This window comes from Patiria miniata, unplaced genomic scaffold (genome assembly GCF_015706575.1).
Source record: "Patiria miniata isolate m_02_andy unplaced genomic scaffold, ASM1570657v1 HiC_scaffold_25, whole genome shotgun sequence".
Classification (NCBI taxonomy): domain Eukaryota; kingdom Metazoa; phylum Echinodermata; class Asteroidea; order Valvatida; family Asterinidae; genus Patiria; species Patiria miniata.
In genome coordinates, this window is record NW_024037064.1 from 11,546,777 (window position 1) to 11,569,857 (window position 23,081).

The following is a 23,081-nucleotide window of genomic DNA, read 5'->3' on the forward strand; positions in this document are numbered from 1 at the left end:
GTGCAGAACTTTCTCGACAAGTCCAACCATAAAAATCCGTTCAAAACAACGGATTTCATTCACATTTGATACTCATGAAATGTCCTGCATGTTCAGATAACATGAATTAAAAAAGTAGCGTCCACAAATTGAACACTGCCAACGACTGAACGACAAAAGTGAAACTTACGGTACGTCTGCAAAGGCCCGATGCTTGCGAGTTTTGCACGTGCGGACGTATGCACGGACGGACGTAGGCCATGGCGCGGCGAAGTACGTTGCGTAGGAAAGTTAGGCTCGGCCCAAAACTTAGTTTATTACAGAGCTGAAGGCCTCCAAACTAATTGTAAAACTTAAGTTGTACTAAGAATATAAAAAAATATAACGGCACTTTAAAAAATGTCACGCTATTAATTGAAGATTATAACTCTAACATGGTATAATGGTATATATAACATTAATTAACAGAAAGCACGTAATCGACGGTGCGCCTTCAGTAAACAAAGTAGACTGGTTACATGTCCTAAAGTCTCATGCATATGCACTGATCTCTATATAAAGAGAGGGATGTTTTGAGTGTAGTGCGGTGGACATACATGACTCTTTGAAGGGGGGGGGGGGATTTTTCTGGCCGGCTGGGAACATTCAGAAATTGGACTAGATACAAAGAAGGGGGGGGGGGGAGTACACATAAATTCAAGTCTAAGAGGGAGAATGTTGTATGATTGCTTTTCATGTACACACGTGCATGAGCGTCGCGGGGGGGGGGGCAAAAAAAGGTGTAACAAAGTAAAAAAAAAAGGAGGGACGAAGTCATATCCAGGGTTTTTTAATTTACCTCGACGTTGACAGTCGTTTTAAATCGATCTATAACACCTTTTCCCGACTTATTATTGAAAAATACACCCACAAATGTTTTTTTAAACATTGAAAATCAAAAGAAAGCATTCAAACGACTTTTGCAACAACATCAATTCGACGATTTATTTATCTATTAATTAGTAAGCATTTGACATTGAGATAGCCGTGAGTGATAAGCATTTAAAAAAATTATGCTTAAACGAGAATTAAGAAAAAGCTATTTTTTCTTACTTTTTTTATTATTAATGCAAAAATTTCATTCATTTTCATAAGAGGGTGTTAAAAAATCGTTGGCCACTCAATGCACCAAATTGAGCTACTTTTTTTCTCATCGAATCGGCAGGGCATTTGTTTTAATTTCCGGGTAATTAGCAATTTCCTACTGCTAATAAGAATAAAAATGGGGAAAAAGCTAAATAAAAAAGAAATTTAGTCACTGATTAGTTTTGCCTAATGAGCTTGAAGAAAAAATATGTGATTACTACTCTACTTAGCCAGTTACTTTGATAGGAACACGACAGCTATTAAAATTTAAGACAACTTAATTTTACTGCATTAAATCAATTTCTATTGAATATCATCCATGCCTATCAGAAAAATAAATTTTTACTTTAACTGTTCTCAATAAGAATAAAAATGGGGAAAAAGCTAAATAAAAAAAAAATTTAGTTACTGATTAGTTTTGCCATATGAGCTTGAAGAAAAATATGTGATTACTAATCTAGTTAGCCAGTTACTTTTATTGGAATACGACAGCTATTAAAATTTAAGACAACTTAATTTTACTTCATTAAATCAATTTCTATTAAATATCATCCATGCCTATCAGCATAAAAGATTTTTACTTTAATTGTTCTCAATTTCTCTTAAATCTTTTATGAACTAAGACTAGTAGACAGTTCCTGTGTCTAGTTTTCTTCAGTGGCCAGTGGCGAGTACAATTGAAGGCGTTGGTTGCGTTTACGCATCACAACAATCAGTGTGCCAAGTACCAGCACGCAGCCAACCAATAGGCAGACAGTAGTCAGAAGGATTGGCAGCTGAACAGACGACATCTCACTTCCTTCTGAGAAAAAAAAGCAAACAAAAGCGTACAGATGCTAAATTTTTAGGGCAGGAATTTAACACAAAATGCCATTATCTGACTCAACAAATTCAACATTTGAAAATGGACATATTTTGGGTTTTATTTGCACATCCTTTAATACCCCACCTCCTTTGCTCATCCCAGCCTAGTCTAGTTAACACCATACCCGAACATCTACCCCAACTGCATTTGACACAAACATCTCACCACACGCATCCTAATCGAAATCCCAACCCACTGTGTCATACCCACCCATGCAACCATGCTCCACACTCTTTATACATGTATGCCATCATAACCAAATATATTTAATCAAAATAATATACCCCACTCCACCCTACACCATCCCATCTACTACATTTCACCCCTCTATTCAACACTACTCTCTGCCCAATCTATCCCTTAATCCCTAATCTATCCCACCCTGCCAACCATACCGCACCAATTTAAGTCCGACTCGAAACTGCCCTATATCCTACCCCACCACCACAAAAACAATCCATCCCTTAACCCCTACTCCATCCATACCACACCCAACGCACTCCATGGTACCCTATTCCACCACCCTATTCCCTACAACAACTCTAATCCTTCCTATACTTCCTCCCATTTAATCCCCCACCTTCCATTCAATCACACCCTGTCCACCACACACACAGTCCCACTGCATACCATCTTATCCCATGTACCCTATACCATGTACCCTACTCAAACACTATTCCTCCCTATACCAATCCTTCCCTATATTTTCCTCTCTATCCCTATATATACCAACCCACCACACCATGTCCCATTCTACCCATCTGAACTATTATATCCTACTCCACAACACTTACAGTTCCCCTCCCTGCCTAATCCTCCCTCAAACTTCCTCTCCATCCCACCCAGCCCACCACACCCAGTCTAATTGCACACTACCCTTCCCACCTACACATATCCTGCCCTAACCTATATCCACCAACATCAATCCTGCTCGTCCCTACCCAATCACTCCCTTAATCCCTTCCAATCAATCCATCCCTGCAGCACATCCAATGACTCCCTACCCTCCCCTTCCACCCTGCCCCATCCCAGCCTACCAAATGTCATCCACCCTATCTCTCTGCCCCTCCCTATCCCACCCACAACTCCACTGTACATATAACACCAGGCTAATTGCACCTTGAGTGCAGAAAAACATGCAATACAAAATCAGGCCGACTTACATACTGACTCTATAGTTAACAAATGTCTCCAAAATTCTCATGAGGTAAAGACTAGGTCTCCACTATTGCACCAGCCAAGTTCAAGGTCTGAAATCAAGACTGACATGACATTTATTCAACACTGTGCACCTTTTCTATTTGAGGCTATAAAGGGCAAGGCTAGACTAGTACATGTCCAAAAAGACTGACCCTTCAGTAGTTTGGTGGCATGACTTCGTGTAAAAATAAATAAATAATGTGCAGTAATAGACACTGGGTATCAGATGTTTCTTTTGACACAGTTAATTGATGCAGTACTAAAGGGGTGTTGGACTGGTTGTTTCATTTGTCAGTCTATTGTACTGCATGTTTTTACCATCTTATGTTTGGCACTCTCAAACACAGTAGTCAGAGTCCCAAAAATTTTGACTAACACTTACACCCTACCACCCTACCCATCCCCACCCTAGTCATGCTCCATGTTTCATAGCCTACCCCTCCTCCTTTCCCTACCTTTCCCCCCATCTTCCAGCACAGATATGGGTCCCTGCGTGATGGCATATGCGCGGGAACCAGACGCAGATCTGGCATGGCGTCTGTGCACACCGGGGAGTAAGTTCATGCTTCTAGTGGGACATCCAATGGCACAGCGCGAGGATGCATCAGTGGAGTTACACAGAACCATGTCACAATGGACGTACACCTATAAAGAAGGAACAGATTTGGAATTTAGATAAAACTTGAGACATTAAGTTACAACATCTAGGTCCCTGATATTAAGATGGAAAAGAATCATTTGTCTCTGTGTGCATCAACTACAATCATTAGCCTCAGCCCCCCCCCCCCCCTTGAAACTCTTGGCTTTTTAAATCTGAGCCCACTGAGATTTTGAAAATCCTGCATCTGCTTCTGAATCATTCTTGCTGACCAGTATTTTTGTGGGAGCTGGGATCCATGGGAGATCAGTGAGTTTTTCTCACTGAGTGGATCACCCAGGATCAATAAGAAATAAATAAAAAAATAATTAACCTGACATGCAACTGTAGGTCTATGACATGGTGCCTGGCAGATATATGAATAAGAATATAGTGAAACAAACAAGAAATTTACTTAAGATTTGGAATTTTCCAAAGAACAGTGAGAAACTTGCTCTATTTGATTTTTATTATGAATGCCAAGCCTTAATGTTAAATCATTCCAAATCTGTTATGTAATTGAAAGTACATACAGAGTGTGCCAAACAAAATGCAACATACAGGCAAACAAATAATTAAAACTGTTAATTGTTTTTTCATCAATGAACTTTTATATCAGATCAAAGCCTGACCATTTGCCAATCCACTACTTGGACATGCTAAATATGGGTTGAGCACTGAATAGGCATTGAATAGGCATTGAAGTTAATGACATCACACGTGGGAGTGACCTAGGTAAAAATTTACACCCTTTTACTTAATGGATTGTATTTTTGGATTGAGGTACCCAAATAGCATGGGGTAAAAATGAGTGGATTAAGGTATAGTCAGGCTTGAATGTAATATCTAATTTCATTGAAGAAAAAAACAACAATGAAACTGTGTTCATTCATTGTTTTTTCCAACAGTTTCACTCTTTTGGCACACTCTGTACAGTTGTACAGTATGCACGCTTTGTCATTTATATAAGAATATTGGCAACTAAACCAGCAAGAAAACAATTAGAACCTGCTCTATAAGGGTTTCATTCTCTGTGCCCAGACTTACTAGATTGTATTGGTATGTTAAACCACTCCAAATCTACTTCAGCACAACATATGCACAGTACATGTCAAACAACAAAGGCACTTTTCTTTTTTTGACCTTGCTGCTTTGCTATACAGCGCCCGCTACAGTTCATGCACAACCTCAAAAAGATTAAACACCTACCACAGGCTGAGGTAGGGCATCTACGAATGCAAAGGCATCAATCTCAAAACGTTCTATGTCCGGGTCGTCTGATGGATGGAACACCACTGTGTTGTCCTCAACGCACCTGCACAATAACAATTAAATGAAAGAACAGTAAAATGGGTGATCATGACTCTATGCCAGTATTTGCATTTCAATATATATATTTTTGATTTAATTGGGAAAAAAAGATCCTCTTAATGTCAATTACACGTTTGGGTATAAGATCAAGAATGTCATTACTGTTCTCTTTGTGGTTCCTGTGCAGAATCAAAGGAAGCACAGGGAACCACAACTTCCTAGCCCACATTTTAAACAAATAGAAAAAAGGCCTGTACTTGACTCTGAATATGAGTTGATATCCATTTTGTTCAGAAACATGTATATAAGCCTTTTGATTTCTATTTTTGTAACCTTGGTGGGGGCCCTTACAAAAACGTCATATGGCGAGGCTATGGGAAAGACATGGGAGTAATAAGGATTCTCATGGTATTTTCTTAAAAAAACACGATGGTGTCTCATGGGAACACCAAGCACAGCAAAAAAAAACCCGCCATGCTGTCCCATGGACACCATTTGTTTTCCATGGGAAAAACCCCAAGGTGAAAATTCCAGGCGGTACGTGGGGTCCAAAACCCCATGGACCACTATGGGAAATCTCCATGGCGAACCCATGGGCAATCTCCATTGTATTCCAATGAAAAATCTCCATGGCGATCCCATGGGATATTTCCAAGGGATAGTTTTGTAAGGGGTGGGGGGGGGGGGGGGCTACGATTGTGTGATGGTGTGAGACTTTTGTTGATTATATTTAAATATACATGAACTCAAAGACCTATAGCACACACAAATCATTTTCTGATCCCCTACCAACAAAAACAACTCTTTTGTTAAAACTACCTCGACAGATGAACCATCAGTAGCTTGGCTGTGTGAATCTGAACATGCTGAAGATGTAAGGGTACACATGACTCAATTTCATTTGCACATTAGAAACCATTAGCTCACCCATCTTGGATGAAAGTGTAACGATGAAAATCATCCGAGTTGGAGGAAGGCGTGGCACGACACGTCTGCACAAACAGCTCCAGTCCAGGCTCACTCCAAGTTCGAGCCTCGAAGTAGAGTTTGTTTCCCATCGCGACGTGGACGGGGTAGTCAGCAGGCTGGTAGGGCGTGGTGTAATCGTTGCCATGGTAAAGTCTGAGGGAGAAGTTGAAGGAGCCGAAGCCATCCTCGCGGAATGTGATCTTAGAGGTATCCGGACGGAAACTGCATTATGAAAAGATGAAAAATCAATACCGTCAATATCTTGGTCTCAGGTTGCACCTCTTACTGGTTTCCTCCAAACCCCCCAATCCAGTGATCCTTTACTTAAAGTCAAAGATGCACTAGCCTCAATTCTTAATATTTAAATCTTGGGTTACCACAGCCTGGTCATTTCTGAATTTCAACCCACGTAAGTTAGCATCCATGTGCATCATTCACTGGCCTGGAATATAATATCTAGGTCTTGGGTTTAACTCTGCCTGAGTTCTTCAATCAACCCAGGTCAGCGATCCAAATCCATGCACTGGATTAGAATCATAATACCTTATAGTCTCTGGTTATATCACTTCATCTGATTGGTTCCCTCAGTAATCATTATACCTTGGTCTCTGGTTTAATATATCATATGCCTGGTTTCCTCATCTGAACCTAGTTCAGCAATCCAATCCCTTCAATGGCCATGATGCATCACATGACTAACAACCAGTATGGTCTCGGGTTCCAACATGGTTCCCTCCAACCTACCTTATAGCCCAGTTAAATCCTCTTAAGTATATGATCACAGGGACTCTAGCCTCATATGCCTGGTTTCCTCATCAGAACCTAGTTCAGCAATCCAATCCCTTCAATGGCCATGATGCATCACATGACTAACAACCAGTATGGTCTCGGGTTCCAACATGGTTCCTTCCAACCTATCCTAGTTCACACTATGAACCAGAAAAGTCTGAAAAGCTTAAGATAGCCTACGGACAATGTAAACAATGTAAACAATGGCGATCATTATTCAGTTTTTACTAGACATTTTGTTCGGAACAAAAGTGTATTATACTGACATTTCATGCATTGTTGGTTGTAACCCTGCTAATCCCCTTCAACCCAACTCTATTTTAGACATCTGTTCTAGTTTCATATATAATGCACTAGACTCGAATTTCAACAGCTAGGTATTGTAATGTCCAATGCTTTATAATAATCCGATCTCAGACTGAATAAAACACAGACACGATTTCTGCTGTTCTGATGCATATGTGCCATGTTGGATGCATAATACAACACATGTGAGCTTGCTGTGATTGAAGCATTTAACTAGAATAATAGTGGCTCATCATTGAAGCCTTTAAATAATATAATGAGGGTTATTACACTTCTCCTTTTCTTTGAAGAACTTAGCTCTGAAAGTTTAAGTGAGATTGTTTGATCTCGTTTGCTATAAGGAAAACAATCCTAGTGTTCATTTCTCCAGTCTCAGTTTCTTGCAAATATTTTTCTTTTCGCTCTCATCTGAATTTGTCTTAATCTCTTTTTTTTTCTAATAAAATTCCTTAGTACTTCTGAAGGAATATCCAAATGAACTAAAACTTAATTATAATGAACAATTTCCAATCGAAACTATTTTGTTTTCTTTCTCCATCTCTTTTTTGAAAATATCTGAACAAATCCTTAATTTCGTTTTTTTTTTTCTTTGAAACTGATTCGTTTCCTTTCTTTTCCTTTTTTTCCTTTTTTTTCTGGTTTTTTTTTCTTTTCTAGTCAACATAGTCTCTCAAGTAGGTTGGTCGTTGGCGGTTCCTTCTTGGCCTAGTGTGTGGTTCTGGTGATGTCTGCGTAGATGGTTTTGCTTCTGGCGGTGTGAAGACAGATCTGGATGTAGATTCTTTGTTTGAAGAGAGATCTGGTTGTGTAGGACTGGTTTCATCTGGCTGGGTTTCAGGGTTCGATTGAAGAAGAATGCCTTCTCTCCAGTCGTCCTCGGATTCTGCATCATCCTGATGCATGGTTACGTCATCTGTGTTGCGCACTACGCTGTTGACAAGTTTAAAGTGGCTGGCATCTCGATAAATGTCTCGCCCGTCGGTGACTCTTCTGGCTGCTATGGATGAGTTATCGATGCAGTATATAATGTAGAATGCCGGTTCATATGCTGTGCTCCATTTGTTCTTCTTGGTCTGTTTGAGAAGGACGTAGTCTCCAACTACAAAGTTGTGTTGTTTTGTGTTCCTGTTTTCAGCATTCTGTTTCAGCCTTTCCTTGTACTGTTTGTCGTTTTCGTCAATGATGCTGTCCTTGATGTTTTGAGTGTGTTTTCCGGGTTGGTGGTCAAGCTTTGTTCTCACCGGTCTGTTCATCAGTGCTTCGTATGGTGTGATGTTAGTTGCTGGGTGTGGCGTTGAGCGGTATCCAGTGAGCATCTCCTGGATGATGATGTTTCTGTTCTTCTTCTGAAGATGGGCAATTTGCTCTGCTCGGTTCAGCAACTTCATGAAACTCTCGGCTTCTCCGTTAGCTCTGGCATGGTCTGGTGTGACTTTATGGTGGTGGAGTCCCTCTCGCTTGGCGAATTCAGTGAATTCCTTGGAGTTGAAAGGGGGCCCATTGTCGCTTTCTAGTCGTCGCGGTATCCCGTGTGCAGCGAACATCTCCTTCAATTTCTCCATTGTCGGTTTGAACGCCGTTGAGTGGGTAGTCTTGACTTCTGGGTATCTCGTACGTTTATCTACAGCGACTAGGTTGTAGTGACCATCTGGGTACGGTCCTCCGAAGTCTACAGCGATAACTTCCCATGGTTTCTCTGGTATGGGTGTCATCTTGATTGGTTGCTGCTTATGGTCTTTTGTAGTTACCTGGCATTCGTAGCATTGTCCGATGATCTGCTCCACCATACTGTTCATCATTGGAAACCAGTATTTCTCTCGGAGCATCTGCTTGGTCTTCGTCATCCCGAGATGTCCTAAGCTGTGTGCTGCCTTGATGACTTTGTGCTGCAGGCAGTTGGGTATGACGATGCGGTTAAGTCGGAACATCAGGCCGTCTGCTTCGTACAGCTCCTGTCGGATTGAATAGAAAGGTGTGATGTCTGGGTCCTTTCTGTGACTTTCCCAGTCTTCCGCACGGATTCTCTTGTGTAGTTTCTGGAGCTGTTTGTCATGTTGGGTTTCATCTCTGATTCGGTCGATGATAACTGCATGGTCTGCTTCTATGACTTGTTTTATCATCTTCTCGGTGCTATCCGTTCCAGTCTCCGGCAGGGGGTGTCTGGAAAGGAAGTCTAGCGGGTCTGCTTCGTCCTTGCCTGGTTCATAGACAAGTTCAAAGTCGACGTCTTGCATGTTCATCACCCATTTCTCAATTCTTGGAGGGAGCTTGGCTGTCGTCTTGTTGAACATGGGTATCAGAGGTTTGTGAGCGGTGATGATGCGGAATTTGGGTGCACCGTGAAGATAGATGCGAAATCTGTTTTTCGCCCACTGGACAGCTAGAGCATCTTTCTCAGTCTGGCTGTATCTCTTCTCTGCTTGTGTCATGGTGCGGCTGATGAAGTGTACTGGTTGAAGTCCTTTGGGAGTCTCTTGGAAGAGTCCAGCTGATAGACCTTGATGATAGCTTGCTTCAGCTCGCACTGTGATTGGCAGTTTTGGGTTGAAGTACGCCATGGTATCTTCATTGGTGATACTGTCCTTCAGCTTCTCGAAGGCTGCGTTCTCTTCTGGTCCCCATTTGAACTTGCTGTCTTTGTGTGTCAGCTCTCTCAGCGGTGCTGTCAGTGATGTATATCTAGGGATGAATTTGGAGAGATATCCAATCATGCCTAGGAAACTTCTCACAGCTTCTTTGGACTCTGGGGCCTTGCTCTCTTTGATTGCTCGAACTTTGTCGGGAGTCGGCTTGAGTCCATCCTTTGTGAACTTGTAGCCATAGAACTCAATCTCCTCAACTCCGAACTGGCATTTGTCAAGGTTGAAGGTAATGCCAAAGTCAGCTGCTCTTTGCAAGACTGCTTGCAACGCTTTGTCGTGTTCTTCGATGTTACGCCCTCCCAAGAGAATGTCGTCTCGCTGGTTGAGGCTCTTTGGGATGTCCCCAAATATTTTGAAGATAGTCTCATCGAAGAGATCTTGGGATGCTTTGGCACCGAAGACTAATCGTCTTGGACGCAGATTGCCCCAAGGTGTGCTGAAGGTTGCTATGCCTCTCGATTCTGGGTCTAGTAGGAGCTGGTGATAGCCCTGTTTCATGTCAAGTTTAGAGAAGACTTTGCAGTCATGGAACTTGTACATGAAATCTTCAACCACAGGCCCTTGGGTGATCCTGTTCCTCTCCATGAATTTGTTTGGGACGCGTAGATCGACACTGGCTCTGATCATGTGTGGTTGTAGCTCATCTCTCGGCGTCTGTCCGAATCGTGGCTTTGGTTGCACCACGAGTGGGGAACACCATGTCACTGGCTCGCCTGGGGGAACTTCCTCAAAGATGCCTTCCTTGATGCACTGGTCTAACCATTCTTTTAATGGTTTCTGGAGGTAGTATGCTACAGGTCTCGGTTTCTGGGCTACTGGTGCTGCTTCTGGCTTCATGTTGAATTTTGCGAAGATGTCTGTGTCGCTCTTGACATCTCGGATCAGGCCGATACCCTGAAATACCCTTTTGTATTTTTCGACGATTTTCTGTGTCTGCTGGCGAGCTGTGGTAGTGTTGCTGATTGATTTGACAGTCTGGGTGTTCTCTGGAATTCGAAGGTCGTTTATTTCTGCAAGGGAGCCGTCTGGTTGGAGTTTCATCATCCCCAGTTCAATGAGGGTGTTTTTGCTGATAAGTGGAGGCGAGTTAATTCTGCCTTTGACAACAACAAACTTTTTTGCTGCTCCACGTGTGTCATTTCTGACGATCGTCCGAAACTCCCCTTTTACAGGTAAGTCGCTCTGCAAGGTGTGTAGTTTGATATGGCTTGCCTGTAGTGATTGTGGATTGCTCGATCTGTGCTGCAGTGCCTTGTGTTGGTGTTCATCCATGATGTTTACCTCTGCTCCGCTGTCTGGCTCAATCCGTACATCAACGTCGTCAATGCGGACTGTGACTGTGCTGTCGTCATGGACGGTTTTTGCGATTCTCCGCACTTGCTTCAGGTGTTTGACTGCCTGGTCAAAGAATTCGTCATCAGAAGAAGTTTGATCGTCTTCTTCCATGCTCGTCTTCTTTACGTGATTCCCACGCTGCTTGGGTTTGGCATATTTTGGGGGGAACAGGCTGACTGGGCGGGCCTCTGCTTTCTGCCCGGAGTCGGTCGGCTCGGCAAACGGATGCAAAGTGATTCCACTTCTGGCATTTGTTGCATTTCTTGCCGTAGGCCGGGCAGTTTTTGCCTTGTGGGTGGGTGCCGGTCAGTCCACAGTATGCGCACGGTGGTGATTTATGGAATTTGGGCTTTCCATAATGCCCACCGGTGGATTTCTTCTGTCGTGATGATTGCTGATATCCCACCTTGGCCACATTGCTTGCTCCGTCATCAGGGGGTCTCATGCTGCTTATCTGCAAGGACGTATCCTCTATCTGTGCGGCCTCTGTTAACATTTGTGTCAGCGACCACTTCTTGTTAATGGCTTTCTGGATGAGGGATTTGCTTGTTATGGTTTGGACCAGGTGCTCTAGAATTCGGTCATCACGAGTGTCTCCAAACTCACATTGAATGGCCTTTTCCCTTAGCCTAGCTGCATAAGCCATGGTGGTTTCTTGGGGTGTGGGTCTCATCTTCAGGAACAGGTATCTGGCATGATGTTTATTTTTCTTTGGGGTATAGTAACTGTTTAGTTTTGTCTTCAGTTTCTCATAAACATCATCCACATCCCCTGGATTGGGTAAGCTTTTCTCCAGTCTGGCGATTTCTTTGCCACCATAAATGATCAGGGCATCCTTTTTGTCGATGGGGCTGCTAATTTTGAAGTAGCGAAATTCTCTCTCTATGCCCTCTAGCCATTCTTCCCAAGCGTTTCCAGTTGATATTTGGTCATCAGGGTGAGTAAATGGTTGACTCTTCAAGTTTCTGGTTTCAGTTACAACAGTTATCGGTACAGGTTGCTGTCCTGATCCCGTGGCCATGCTGTTACTACACCAAAAGTACACGATGTCAATGTCAATTTTCACCACAAATTCACTCCTTTTTCTGCATAAGTTTCTGCTTTACTAGGTATTCAGTTGCTTACCCAGACATCAGAGGTTTTTTCTGTTTATCCTCGTCGCCAATGTAATGTCCAATGCTTTATAATAATCCGATCTCAGACTGAATAAAACACAGACACGATTTCTGCTGTTCTGATGCATATGTGCCATGTTGGATGCATAATACAACACATGTGAGCTTGCTGTGATTGAAGCATTTAACTAGAATAATAGTGGCTCATCATTGAAGCCTTTAAATAATATAATGAGGGTTATTACAGGTATCAGGTTAGACCCTTGCTTATTTCCATCCAACTTGAAATCCCTTCAATGTTCATGACTCACTGGACAGAATATCAATATCTTGTCTCTGGTTATTTCCTGGCCTATGTCCTTCCTTCCAACTCAATCCAAGTCCTGCAATCTATGCATTGTCCACTGTACATTTGACCTATGGTCTTATGGGTACCTCCAATCCGTCCCAGCTCTGCAGTCCGTTCAACATCCATGATGCATCGATTGCAATCCTAACATCTAGGTATCAGGTTAAATGTAACCAGGTTTCATTCCACTCACAACCCACAACGGTTTTCGTTCAATGTCCGTGATGCACTACACCGGAATCCCAATATCCTGGTCTCAAGGTATACCCTCTAGCATCCAACAAAAGCTAGCTTCTAAGCAATGTTGTAGTCGAGTCCATCACAAGTCCATCACAAGTCCATCACAAGTCCTTCAGGCTTATAAAGTCAAGTCACTAGTCATTCAAATGAACTGTTAAAAAAATTCCTTTTTCATTGTTCACCCAGTTACTTGTGACTGTACCTGTGAATGGACTTGTGATGGACTCGACTACAACACTGCTTCTACGTCCATTATGCACTGGACAGAAATCTCAATCTCTCAGTCTATCAGTCGTGGGTTCTAACCCAGCATACTTCGCCCAGACCCACCTTATTTCAGCGAACCCTTCCAAATCTATGATGCACTGTACTGGAATCTCGATATCTCGGTCTCGGGTTATAACACTGCCTGGTTCGACAGGGACAGCCTCATCGTGAATGACGTTGAAAAAAATCACACTGTCTCCATGAACCTGCCAGAAAACAAACGAAAACAAGTAATGTTGCAAACAAACCACAAGGAAACGTTTTAACGCACGTTTCAAAATAGAATCATGAAACCTTGGTATATTTATTTCAAGGTATTTTCTTCAGCTAATCCTGACAATTGCAGCAAACAATGTATATATCACTGACCTCACAGTTTGTATATGCCAAACTTTCAAAAAGACCACAACATGAAGCCAACAATTGTTGCGTTGTAACATTGTTTAAATGCGTTGCACAAAGAAATCGACCACCAACAAAAGGCTGGATATCTTAGTTGGTAGAGCACCGGAGTGGCAATCAGGAGGTCGCTGGTTCAAAACCGCTACAGTCAATTTCTTTGTTCAACTTTTAGGTAAACTTTTGCAGTAAACTTTCACAAAGGCACGTTAAGAACTAAAATGAAAGCTGTACAAAAAAATAAGAAGTCAGAATAATATTTTAGAATATACCTCCATGAAAGTTCCACATCGGTCGTAAGTTGTTGCAATCTTAACGTGGCTGGTGTTATGATGACTACCGACGCACGCCGGGTCAAGAAAATGCAAATGAGACGACAGGGCATCGCCAATCACAGAGCGGGGGATGAAGACCGTCATGCCAGAATCGGAGCAGTCCATTGATGGCAAGAGGGGTGGTTGAGTCACTCGGGGTTGGTGGGTAGACCATCCGATCTCCTCTGTTGTGAATTCTGTAGGCTGTTTGGTAGGGTTGTCAGATTCCGATGATGTGGTTGAATCCTCAAGTACATGACTGGTGTATATTGGGACCTCATCAGTAAATAGCATGGAGCTGCGCCATTTACTGCACCTTCATCAAGTAGGACATAATATTCCTGTCCTATGGGCAGGTAACTTGGCATATAAGGTGGTTGATCATGGACTATAACTTGCAGCGTGTCGGGAGCTGGAAATCGGACGTTGTAAGTAACCCGGGTGGGGATTCCTAATCTAAACTGTCCGCTGCTTTCGTAGAAATTAGCATAGACCCAACTGGAGCCTGTTGCCTTGGTTATCTGCAATTTGAATTTCAATGGCAGTGAGTTCATATTCTTTCAAGTAAGTCATTTACCATTGTACGTACAAACCTCTTGGCCTCAAATTACATACAGGGTTTATCAAAACAAAGGTAATCCAAAAACAATGGTTCATAACTAGTATGTGAAAGTTTTAACCTTAATGGGCATTCTCAGAGTGGTTCCGTCGCTGGGATGTCGAGTAAATCACAAGTCCATCACAAGTCCAGTCGCAAGTAATTCACAAGTCCAGTGAACAAGTCCAGTCACAAGAAATAACAGATAAACAACAACAAAGGAATGCCTTTGTCAAAGCCCATTTAAATAGCTTTTGATCTGTATTGGGACTGGAAGACTTGTGATGGATTTGTGATCGATGGACTCCACATCTCTGTTCCATTGTATAGGGAAGTTCTTGAACTTTTAAGTTATTACTACCTTATTTGCATCGCTGCAGACAGGCATAAATAAACAAAAATAAAAGCTTTGAAATGATTAATTGAACCATGGAACATGATACATCATCTATGCTCACACACTTTAGCATGACTACCTCGTTGGCTAGTATACTCACATGTTGATCAAATCTGAAATTCCAGATCCAGCTATAATAGGGGCTGACTGTAGCGTCAGCCCAGGCCTCAACGACAGCAGGATATGCTATAGAAACATCAATCAATAACTTAGGTATTAATATGGGTACAACTGACATGCCGACACAGTAATGACTCGAGGCTAAGTGATAAGAGGTATCTGAATTGAAAGATGTACCGAATGTGATAATTTTAAGTTATGACATTCACACATACAGACACGGAAGAGAAGAGCTACTGGTACTGTTGTTCATGTTGGAGGGGTGTATAGCTGGGTTCAGCTGTTAATGCCACGTGAACAGTTTTTGCTTGACGGTATAAAAGAATGTATAATTGCATGCTTGCCATCTTAAACTATTCAGAATTTATTGTATTGACAGTCCAACCCCTGTGAGGGTCAGATTCTGGGCTGTAATATAGGTTTTCCGATTTTGCATTTTTGCAATTTGTTAATTCAATCAGAGAGAATGTCATTCCATTTAATCAGATTTCAGAGTTCTGTGAAGGAATATGGTTTCTAAGACCTAAGGTTAGTGCATACGATTTCGTTAGAATTTTTTAAGGGCCTGCGATCAAGGGAAACAAAGAAATAAGATATTGATTGTTTCCCAAATTTGAAGTAAATGGAGCTGGGAATCAAACGCTAGGACATCTGATAACCAACTGTAAAATTAGAAGGGAAAAACCCTCTTACCCAAACCTGCACAGTCCGGCCATGGAGTTGTTGCTGGCACTCTATACGGTGATTCTGTAACTACATAACGAGGTTATTTAGAAAATAAATTAACTGGTAGTTATTAACTTGTGTAATAAATGAGATCATGAAATTTCTACATATTTAGGCATTGTGATAAACATGCAACATAAGTCTAACACCACATGGCGTCCCGAAACATGGCAAGAATTGATTTTGTTCTCAACCTTGCATGAGCAACATAACCGTCCAACATTTCACAGAATTTTAATATCCCTGTTCGTTTTCATACAAGTCTGATACAACTTTACAAGTATGTTATTTTAACATAAATGTCCCCGTTTTATTGTAGGTATGTAGTAAACCCAATTAAGATGTGCTAAATTGTAGAAAATAATCATCTGACATGAGTGACAAACTACACTTTTGAGTATGTTAATGATGATTATAAAAGTTAATGGTCTAAAGGTTGATTTGGAATATACGATTCTCCCAATGAAGCCATACTAGTTGGTAAATTGTTACCCACATAAACCAACAATAATGTAATTTCATACCAATGTTGGGTCAACAACACTGGCTATACAACAGTGTTTTAACCAACTTACAGTGTATGGGTAGGTGGGTGAGTTAATAGTTTGTTCTGTCGTGTATTGTTTTGGAAGTTTAGTAGTTTTCACAACCTTCCTATGAGTTATAGTCTTCACTATAAGAATCTATCTGCCAAGTTTGATGCTTTGGACCAGTCAGTCAGAATGTTGTCGAACATTCAATCTACGCCAACTGACTATTGGAAGTTGAGTCCAACAAGTTACCAGAGTGTTATATACATAGGTGGGCGAGTTAAAAACTTTTGTCCTGCATATCATGGAAGTTGAGTATACTACACCTTCCTGGGTTGTTGGCCAATATTCGGTTGTTGGCTGGAAGCCTGGGTTGTCACGCGTCGTCCAGTCTCCAAACTGCTCGGTGATGTATGCGTATGTTGGGGCCCCATCAGTAGCTGTGTCAAAATGATGCAGAAAACACAACGCCTTTATTAGTCATTTCATCCCATTTTTTTTTTAATTATCACACTGTCCAGCTGTCATCTAAATTTAGATCATAATCAAACTGCAGGAGTGCGTTTATGCCATGGCAACAAATAAACTTATGTGGATGCCTTTTTACGTCTGTATGTTCCCCATGTTATTTTTCCGAATTGCCTATTCAAAAAACTTAAACATGTCGACCGCCTGGATAATTATGTGATGACGTCAAGCTGTATTTATATGCATTTACTTATGGAATATAGGAAAGAATGTTGCACTTACTATAACTCCCATAAAAAATCGTGTAGATAACGTGTGATGTTATGAATTCTCATGGCTTGTATTAGGTAGCAGAACTATTCCAAATCTACGAAGAGCGGATTATTTTCCCTGAAGAAGTACTAAAGAATCTACAGTAGTAACATTACATACAGATTTTGTTGTTTTTGACAAATCCAACAAAGCAAGGCAGGTGGACACCATCACATGGTATCAGAATACAACTGTTGACTGCTATACACGCAATGTGACATGGCAGTTTATCACCAGAGAGGCCAAAGAATTAAAAAAAAATATAAAAAAATGTTCCACACCACAGCAGTCAAGTGTAAAACAGATACCTACCTGGTGGTGAGCCGGTGTACAGTGTGATAGCAAGCCAACCAGAAGAAGCATTACAAGGGGCAGGACCAGTCACTACATCCTCAGCCATTATAATGGTAAACACTCCATTACCATCCAAATCATGTAGATCCAAATTCATCGACGAATAACAGTCTGTTTCTATTGTGTCTACAGCCGTCTGGACAATGTCGCAGTTCTGGGCAGACTGCCAAGCATGTCGTCTGTATATGTAAACACCTGTTAGGCTCTGAGCCACCGTGACCTAATGAATATTTGGAAGAAAAAAACACCAAAATGCACGATCCTCAGTATGTTAGCAAAAAACTATGGGAACAATCAATTTGTACTGATTGAGTGGCAATTCAGTAGATCACTTTTGACTTATTAGGTTCATTAAGGGCACAACTTTCCAGCATTAGAATTATTAGATACAGCGATGGTTAAAGAATGTTAATGGTTGAGTTATTTAAACGTATTCTTCAAAATCATAACCCGATAGTATGTAACAAAAACCAATTAACAATTACAAATTCAAGTAGTTATTTAAAGGACACATTTGTTGGACAGATGGCTCGTCTACAAACAATAGTTAAATTACGTACTAGTAGTAAGACTTAGTATCTTTCTTTCTTCTAGTAAAATGTGGCTCCGGAAAATATGAATTACTACTCGTCATTAATCTTTTATATGGTGTCAAATACGTGTAATGGGAATTCCATCAAGAGCATCAAGTGCAGTGCCAACTGCTAATTTGCAGGAAATTGCACTGGTAAGCAGGCCTCAGATAGTCTCAGATATTCACGTATGCACAGAACGCCTGATATGAACATGTAAATTTAATGCTATCCGGGTAAGCAGCCATTTGGTGTTAACTTTACAAATTGTGACTTAGTTTCGAGCAAACATTCGGTCCAAGCTGTTGATTTGCACTTGAGCTGCCACGCTCTTTGGTAACAAAACAACGGGTCACCGAAGACTCGATAGAAGGCGCTCGCTGAATGGTTAGGATCTGGAGATCATGGCGGAGTCTTGTTTTGCACAATTAATCGCCGCACAAAACAAAAATGCGAAATCACCAAACTTTCAATTTTACATCCCCAATTAATGCAAACAAAAGTTAATTGTTACCTGTAATCCAATTTGATACTAACCTCTCGATCATACTTGAGGGTTAGTTTAGCTATGCTGAGTGAAGAGTAAAATCCATCAGCTGGCCAAGACTGAATGACAGTGGGACGTTCTGTAAAGGAAATTATTTCACAGCTTCCAACAGTCATCCAAAAATACAGTTTGAATCCCATAATTATAAGACATATTCTTGGCATCATTTACTTTTGGTAGGATTACATTTTAAGTCAATTTTCTTAGCACTGTATCAGACACAGAAGGCCGTTGTATTTACTTAGATTTGTTTAATAGCGTAATTAGAGTAAAGCATAAGCTGGTAGTCTCTTAAAAAAATTTTTTTCATGACACGTTGCTTTAGTCTTTGGGCCAAAATCGTTTTCGAACAATATGAAGAAAAAGTAGTCGTAAGGATAAAACGTAACAAACGTGTCAAAGTGTTCCTCTAACGCAGTTACGCATGAGTAGTCAAGTCTTAGTACTTCCATTGTACCCGATTGATTTAAATAATCAAAACATGTCAACAGTGAGGGCGCCCTTCGCGAGCTTACAGTGTTACAAGCAGTCGTATCTTACCTGTGTCAGAGCAACTTGATGGTGGCGCTGGAGTTGTGTAGTACGGAGTATCGTAGTATCCTACGGGAGTACAGAAAACAACATTATTTCGTTATCAAAAGCGCCACAAAATGGTGCGACTTAATATAAAGATAAACACAATTCATTCTTGTTAACTAGATTTTGGAAAAAAGAAGTCTTTGAAAAAAATCATATCAAGCAAAAAACTAAAGGAGCTGATCATTTTGGAGAGGTTGAGTGGTTAAGCAACCTTAAGTATACATGCAGTTAAGTCAAGAATAAGCCTCGTGCAATTTACATGCACATGGACACCAATTCATAAACTATATTTATTGCACATAACCGATTCCTCCCCACTTCACTCTTGTCAAAAATAAACCGATATAAGCCTACTTCTACAAATGGTGTAATGTTCTTACGATCTGGCAAGCCACTGTACAATACTTTGTAGAAATTGGGGTCCGTAACGGCAGCTGATGGAACATAGCATGGCCCAGGACCGGTCACTATGCCCTCATCCAACAGCACATGAAACACTTGCCCTCCAGCTAGCAGCGCTTTCATGTTCGCGGGTACAACAACTTGCATTGTGTCTGGGGCAGGGAAATGAACGTTGTCACCAGCGGAGGCGTCGATTGAAAATACCCAAGCGCCGACCCTGTAGTAAACCTTGACAAAACAGGTCTGGTCGCTCTATTCACCTGTGTGTGGAATTCCATTCAATTTTTCACAATATGGATTATGACAGAACTCACTTATCTCCGTAAAGCTCGCCGCACACGAGTGCTATGTGATGAGCATAAAGTCATTCGAGACCGTTTGCTCAGCAGCGTAGCTCACCGTGTGCGGTAAAATTTTACTGAGTTTTCTGCCTCTCGAGGCCGTGAGGCAAATGTCTATCTGTTTGCCTCGAATGACTTTTTGCTAGGCACGTAGCTCTCGTGTGCAGCGAGCTTAACACACTTAGTTCTGCGTACATTCGTTCGCAACACACTGTTCAATGATATGTTCAAGTATATGCACCGTTTGTCGGATGCCGCCACCTTTGCGATCACGTGGAAGCCTTCTACACGGGGCATTTTCATTGAAATTATGTCCCGATTATGCCATTGTATCTTGTGCAGAGTGCGCTATGTTTTCAACAAAAGTCCCCCCCAAAAAATGATTACAAATACTGTGCTGACGCCCATTTGACGGTTACAAAAGACGTGACTGACGCAAAATTGCTATATCGAAAGTTTTTTGACAATAATCTTTTCAAACAACTTCATCTTTTAAATGCTTCAATTAAGAAGATATTTCTATTGTTTCTGTCAAGAAGGGGGGGGGGGCAAGGGGGGAGAGACTCCCCACGGAAAGCATCCCAAAAGGGGGGGGGGGGGAAGGAAGAGGAGCGGTGAAGTCATAATTGTTTGCTATTATGTAATACACATTTAACAAAATGGACGTCTGCAGGGGTGTTAGTGGGTTGGGGTGGGCCAATTTACCCCACCCATCCTCGAAAAAATATAAATAAACTGAGAACATGCTAGAGAAAGTATAACGATTTGGGGGGAAAAGTGCTTTGCTCCAACCACCCCCCCCCCCCCCGACATTCCTGGCGTCGCCCATTACAGCGCTCTTTCTGCTCGAAAATATGGATATTATAGAAGGATCAGTATTCACACTCACGTTTTGGTTGAATTTGAAATGGAAAGTCCAATCGGCGAAGGTGGGAATTCTGGTGACTGCTGGATCGGGCCAGGTCTCCACAATAACAGGAGAGGATGCTAGGCCAATATCAATCAAAATAAATTTAACATTAAAGTCAAAGATGCAGGGAAAAAGCAGGGAATTGAACAAATGTTCTTTATCTGACTTATCTGATATAGAAAAAAAAAATCTTACCCACCACTGACCTTGCTTATGAGAAAAAAAGATACATTTTTGTCCAATTTTGTGCAACGTCATCCATCTTATTAACTGTATATTGCAACCTTATCATATCACAAAGTGTAGTCAGGTTTTTGTTATAGTACAATGTGTGCTACAGTCTCACCGTCCTGTAAAGCGACCTTAGACATAATTCTTCAGTTTATGGGCTCGAATTCAGCCACCTGAATTGCGGTGCCCGTATCCTTCGGTACAACGACACATATTTCTTACTTATACCCCCGTCACACCGGAGGCGCGGTGCCACTGCGGTTTTTGGTCAAAACCGACATCACCGTGGTGACACCGGCAGTATAGTTTTTCATAGTTTTCCCCTACCCGTCATACCCCCGTCACACCGGAGGTGCGGTGCCACTACGGTGCTTGTACGGCATAAACTGCAGTGGCACCGCCATGATCGCCGTAGTTCCGCAGTGGTTCCGCAGTGGTTCCGTCATTGATCGCCGTAGCACCGCGGAAAACTGTTAAAACCGCGGACCTTCGCGATTGTACGGCGGTTGTACTGCAGAGGCACGGCGGTGATAGAGGTCCTACTGCAGTCCTTGTACGGTGCCACGGCGGTCATGGCAGTGCCGCGGCGATCCCACTGCAGATTTGCCCAACCCGCGGTGGCACTGCGGAAGTTTTGAACATGTTCAAAGTTTACGCCGTGCCCGGCCACCGCGAAGGTCCGCGGTTTTGACACTTATCCGCGGTGCTACGGCGATCAATGACGGAACCACTGCGGAACCACGGCGATCATGGCGGTGCCACTGCGGTTTATGCCGTACAAGCACCGCAGTGGCACCGCACCTCCGGTGTGATGGGGGTAATGGCTAGCTGTATGTATAGGGGGTAGTGTTAAAGAGCTGGTACTCTCCGATGGAATGAGAGTAGAATAGTAGAAGGGATGTTTTAACTATACACCGTAGTTTGGGTAAGGCAATTGACAAAAACAATAATCTGAATTGAAGAGAAAAAGAAGCTTACCAGAGTCTGAGCACTGCAGTGACTTAATGGCGGGTTGTTCATCATGCTGACCAGGTGAAACATCAACAGTGTCCCGTGGAAAGAAATGTTTAAATGTGACCCGCTCTGCCAAAAATGAGTCAGATATTGCAAAACTCACGTTTGGAGGTAACTACGTTAATGAAATGAGAATGAAATAAGCTTTCACTTGGTATGTCATGGATCTCTCTAAGACATTTGGCTGCTTTGTTGTGCTTTTTTCATTCTATCAATTTCCACAAAAACTAGAAAAGTCTCAATGGAGAAAACAGGGCTTGAAAAATGACAAATATACTGTAACTAACCAAAAAAAATCACCAACAATCCACATTTTATTCTTTTTTTGAACATTTTTTTAAAGACATTTAAACTAAAACTACCAAACAACCAAACTAAAACAAAACCAACAAATCTAAATTTGATCAAATTTTCACTGTTTCTATTTCAAAATCTCAAAAGCTTGAATTCAAATTATGCGACATCAGACTATTTATTTTTCAGAGCGGGTTCACCAATATTTGGTTATGGACTTTGCCTCTACTGGCGTTGTGTTTATACAAAAAAAATACTGTGTACTCTATGCTATTCAAGGGTTTGCTAGACAAAGACAAAGTTTACACAGGTTGGATTGCCACTCGACACCGTGCTATTAACAGTGCTTAGTCAGCAGGCCGGTTCAATTAAATATAATAGTAACGGGTAAAGCACTGAATGTCTTTTATAGTGAGAAGCTTACGTTTTGGAGATTTTAGGTTTGCCTGTCCCAACAATATTTCATATAATGTGTTTCGACACAAGGATCAGGATATATCGAGATAAAACTCGGAAAAACCAATGTTCATGCACAATGGTATTTCAGATCCTTGGCACTGACCTGAGACTCGTTTTCAGCCGCCTTCACAGATAAAGTTAAATCTCTGACATGGGACGAGTGGACCTCCCCACAGTGGCATCCTTGAAGAAAGACTATAACTAGCAGAGCCTGAAGCAAACCACCCATCTTGCAGACGGACCAGGATATTGCTCTTTCCTGCACGTTTTCTACTTTTGACACGGGTTTTGGAATTCCAACCCCCTTATAAACTGGATGAACTACCAGTTATCAATTAACCCGGATTTACTATAAGAACAGTTAAATCTATCTGGTTACTGTACA

General features: G+C 41.7%; 2 protein-coding genes across 2 annotated transcripts; both read right to left on the reverse strand.

The window, feature by feature from the left end:
- Positions 1 to 1,084: 1,084 nt before the first annotated feature.
- Positions 1,085 to 14,122, reverse strand: LOC119733231 (ZP domain-containing protein-like). Its single transcript, XM_038206818.1, has 6 exons — positions 13,801 to 14,122; positions 13,193 to 13,335; positions 6,045 to 6,308; positions 5,016 to 5,121; positions 3,625 to 3,814; positions 1,085 to 1,906 (listed from the first exon to the last, which is right to left on the reverse strand). Exons 1-6 carry the CDS (start codon positions 13,966 to 13,968, stop codon positions 1,749 to 1,751), a joined length of 1,029 nt encoding a protein of 342 aa, XP_038062746.1. The 5' UTR covers positions 13,969 to 14,122; the 3' UTR covers positions 1,085 to 1,748.
- On the reverse strand, positions 13,992 to 23,081 carry LOC119733040. The gene is made up of 11 exons (XM_038206620.1): positions 22,800 to 23,081; positions 21,908 to 21,980; positions 20,678 to 20,775; positions 19,426 to 19,699; positions 19,007 to 19,066; positions 18,457 to 18,545; positions 17,306 to 17,567; positions 16,540 to 16,653; positions 15,651 to 15,710; positions 14,938 to 15,023; positions 13,992 to 14,363 (listed from the first exon to the last, which is right to left on the reverse strand). The coding sequence occupies exons 1-11, from the start codon at positions 22,923 to 22,925 to the stop codon at positions 13,992 to 13,994; spliced, it is 1,614 nt and encodes a 537-aa protein (XP_038062548.1). The 5' UTR covers positions 22,926 to 23,081.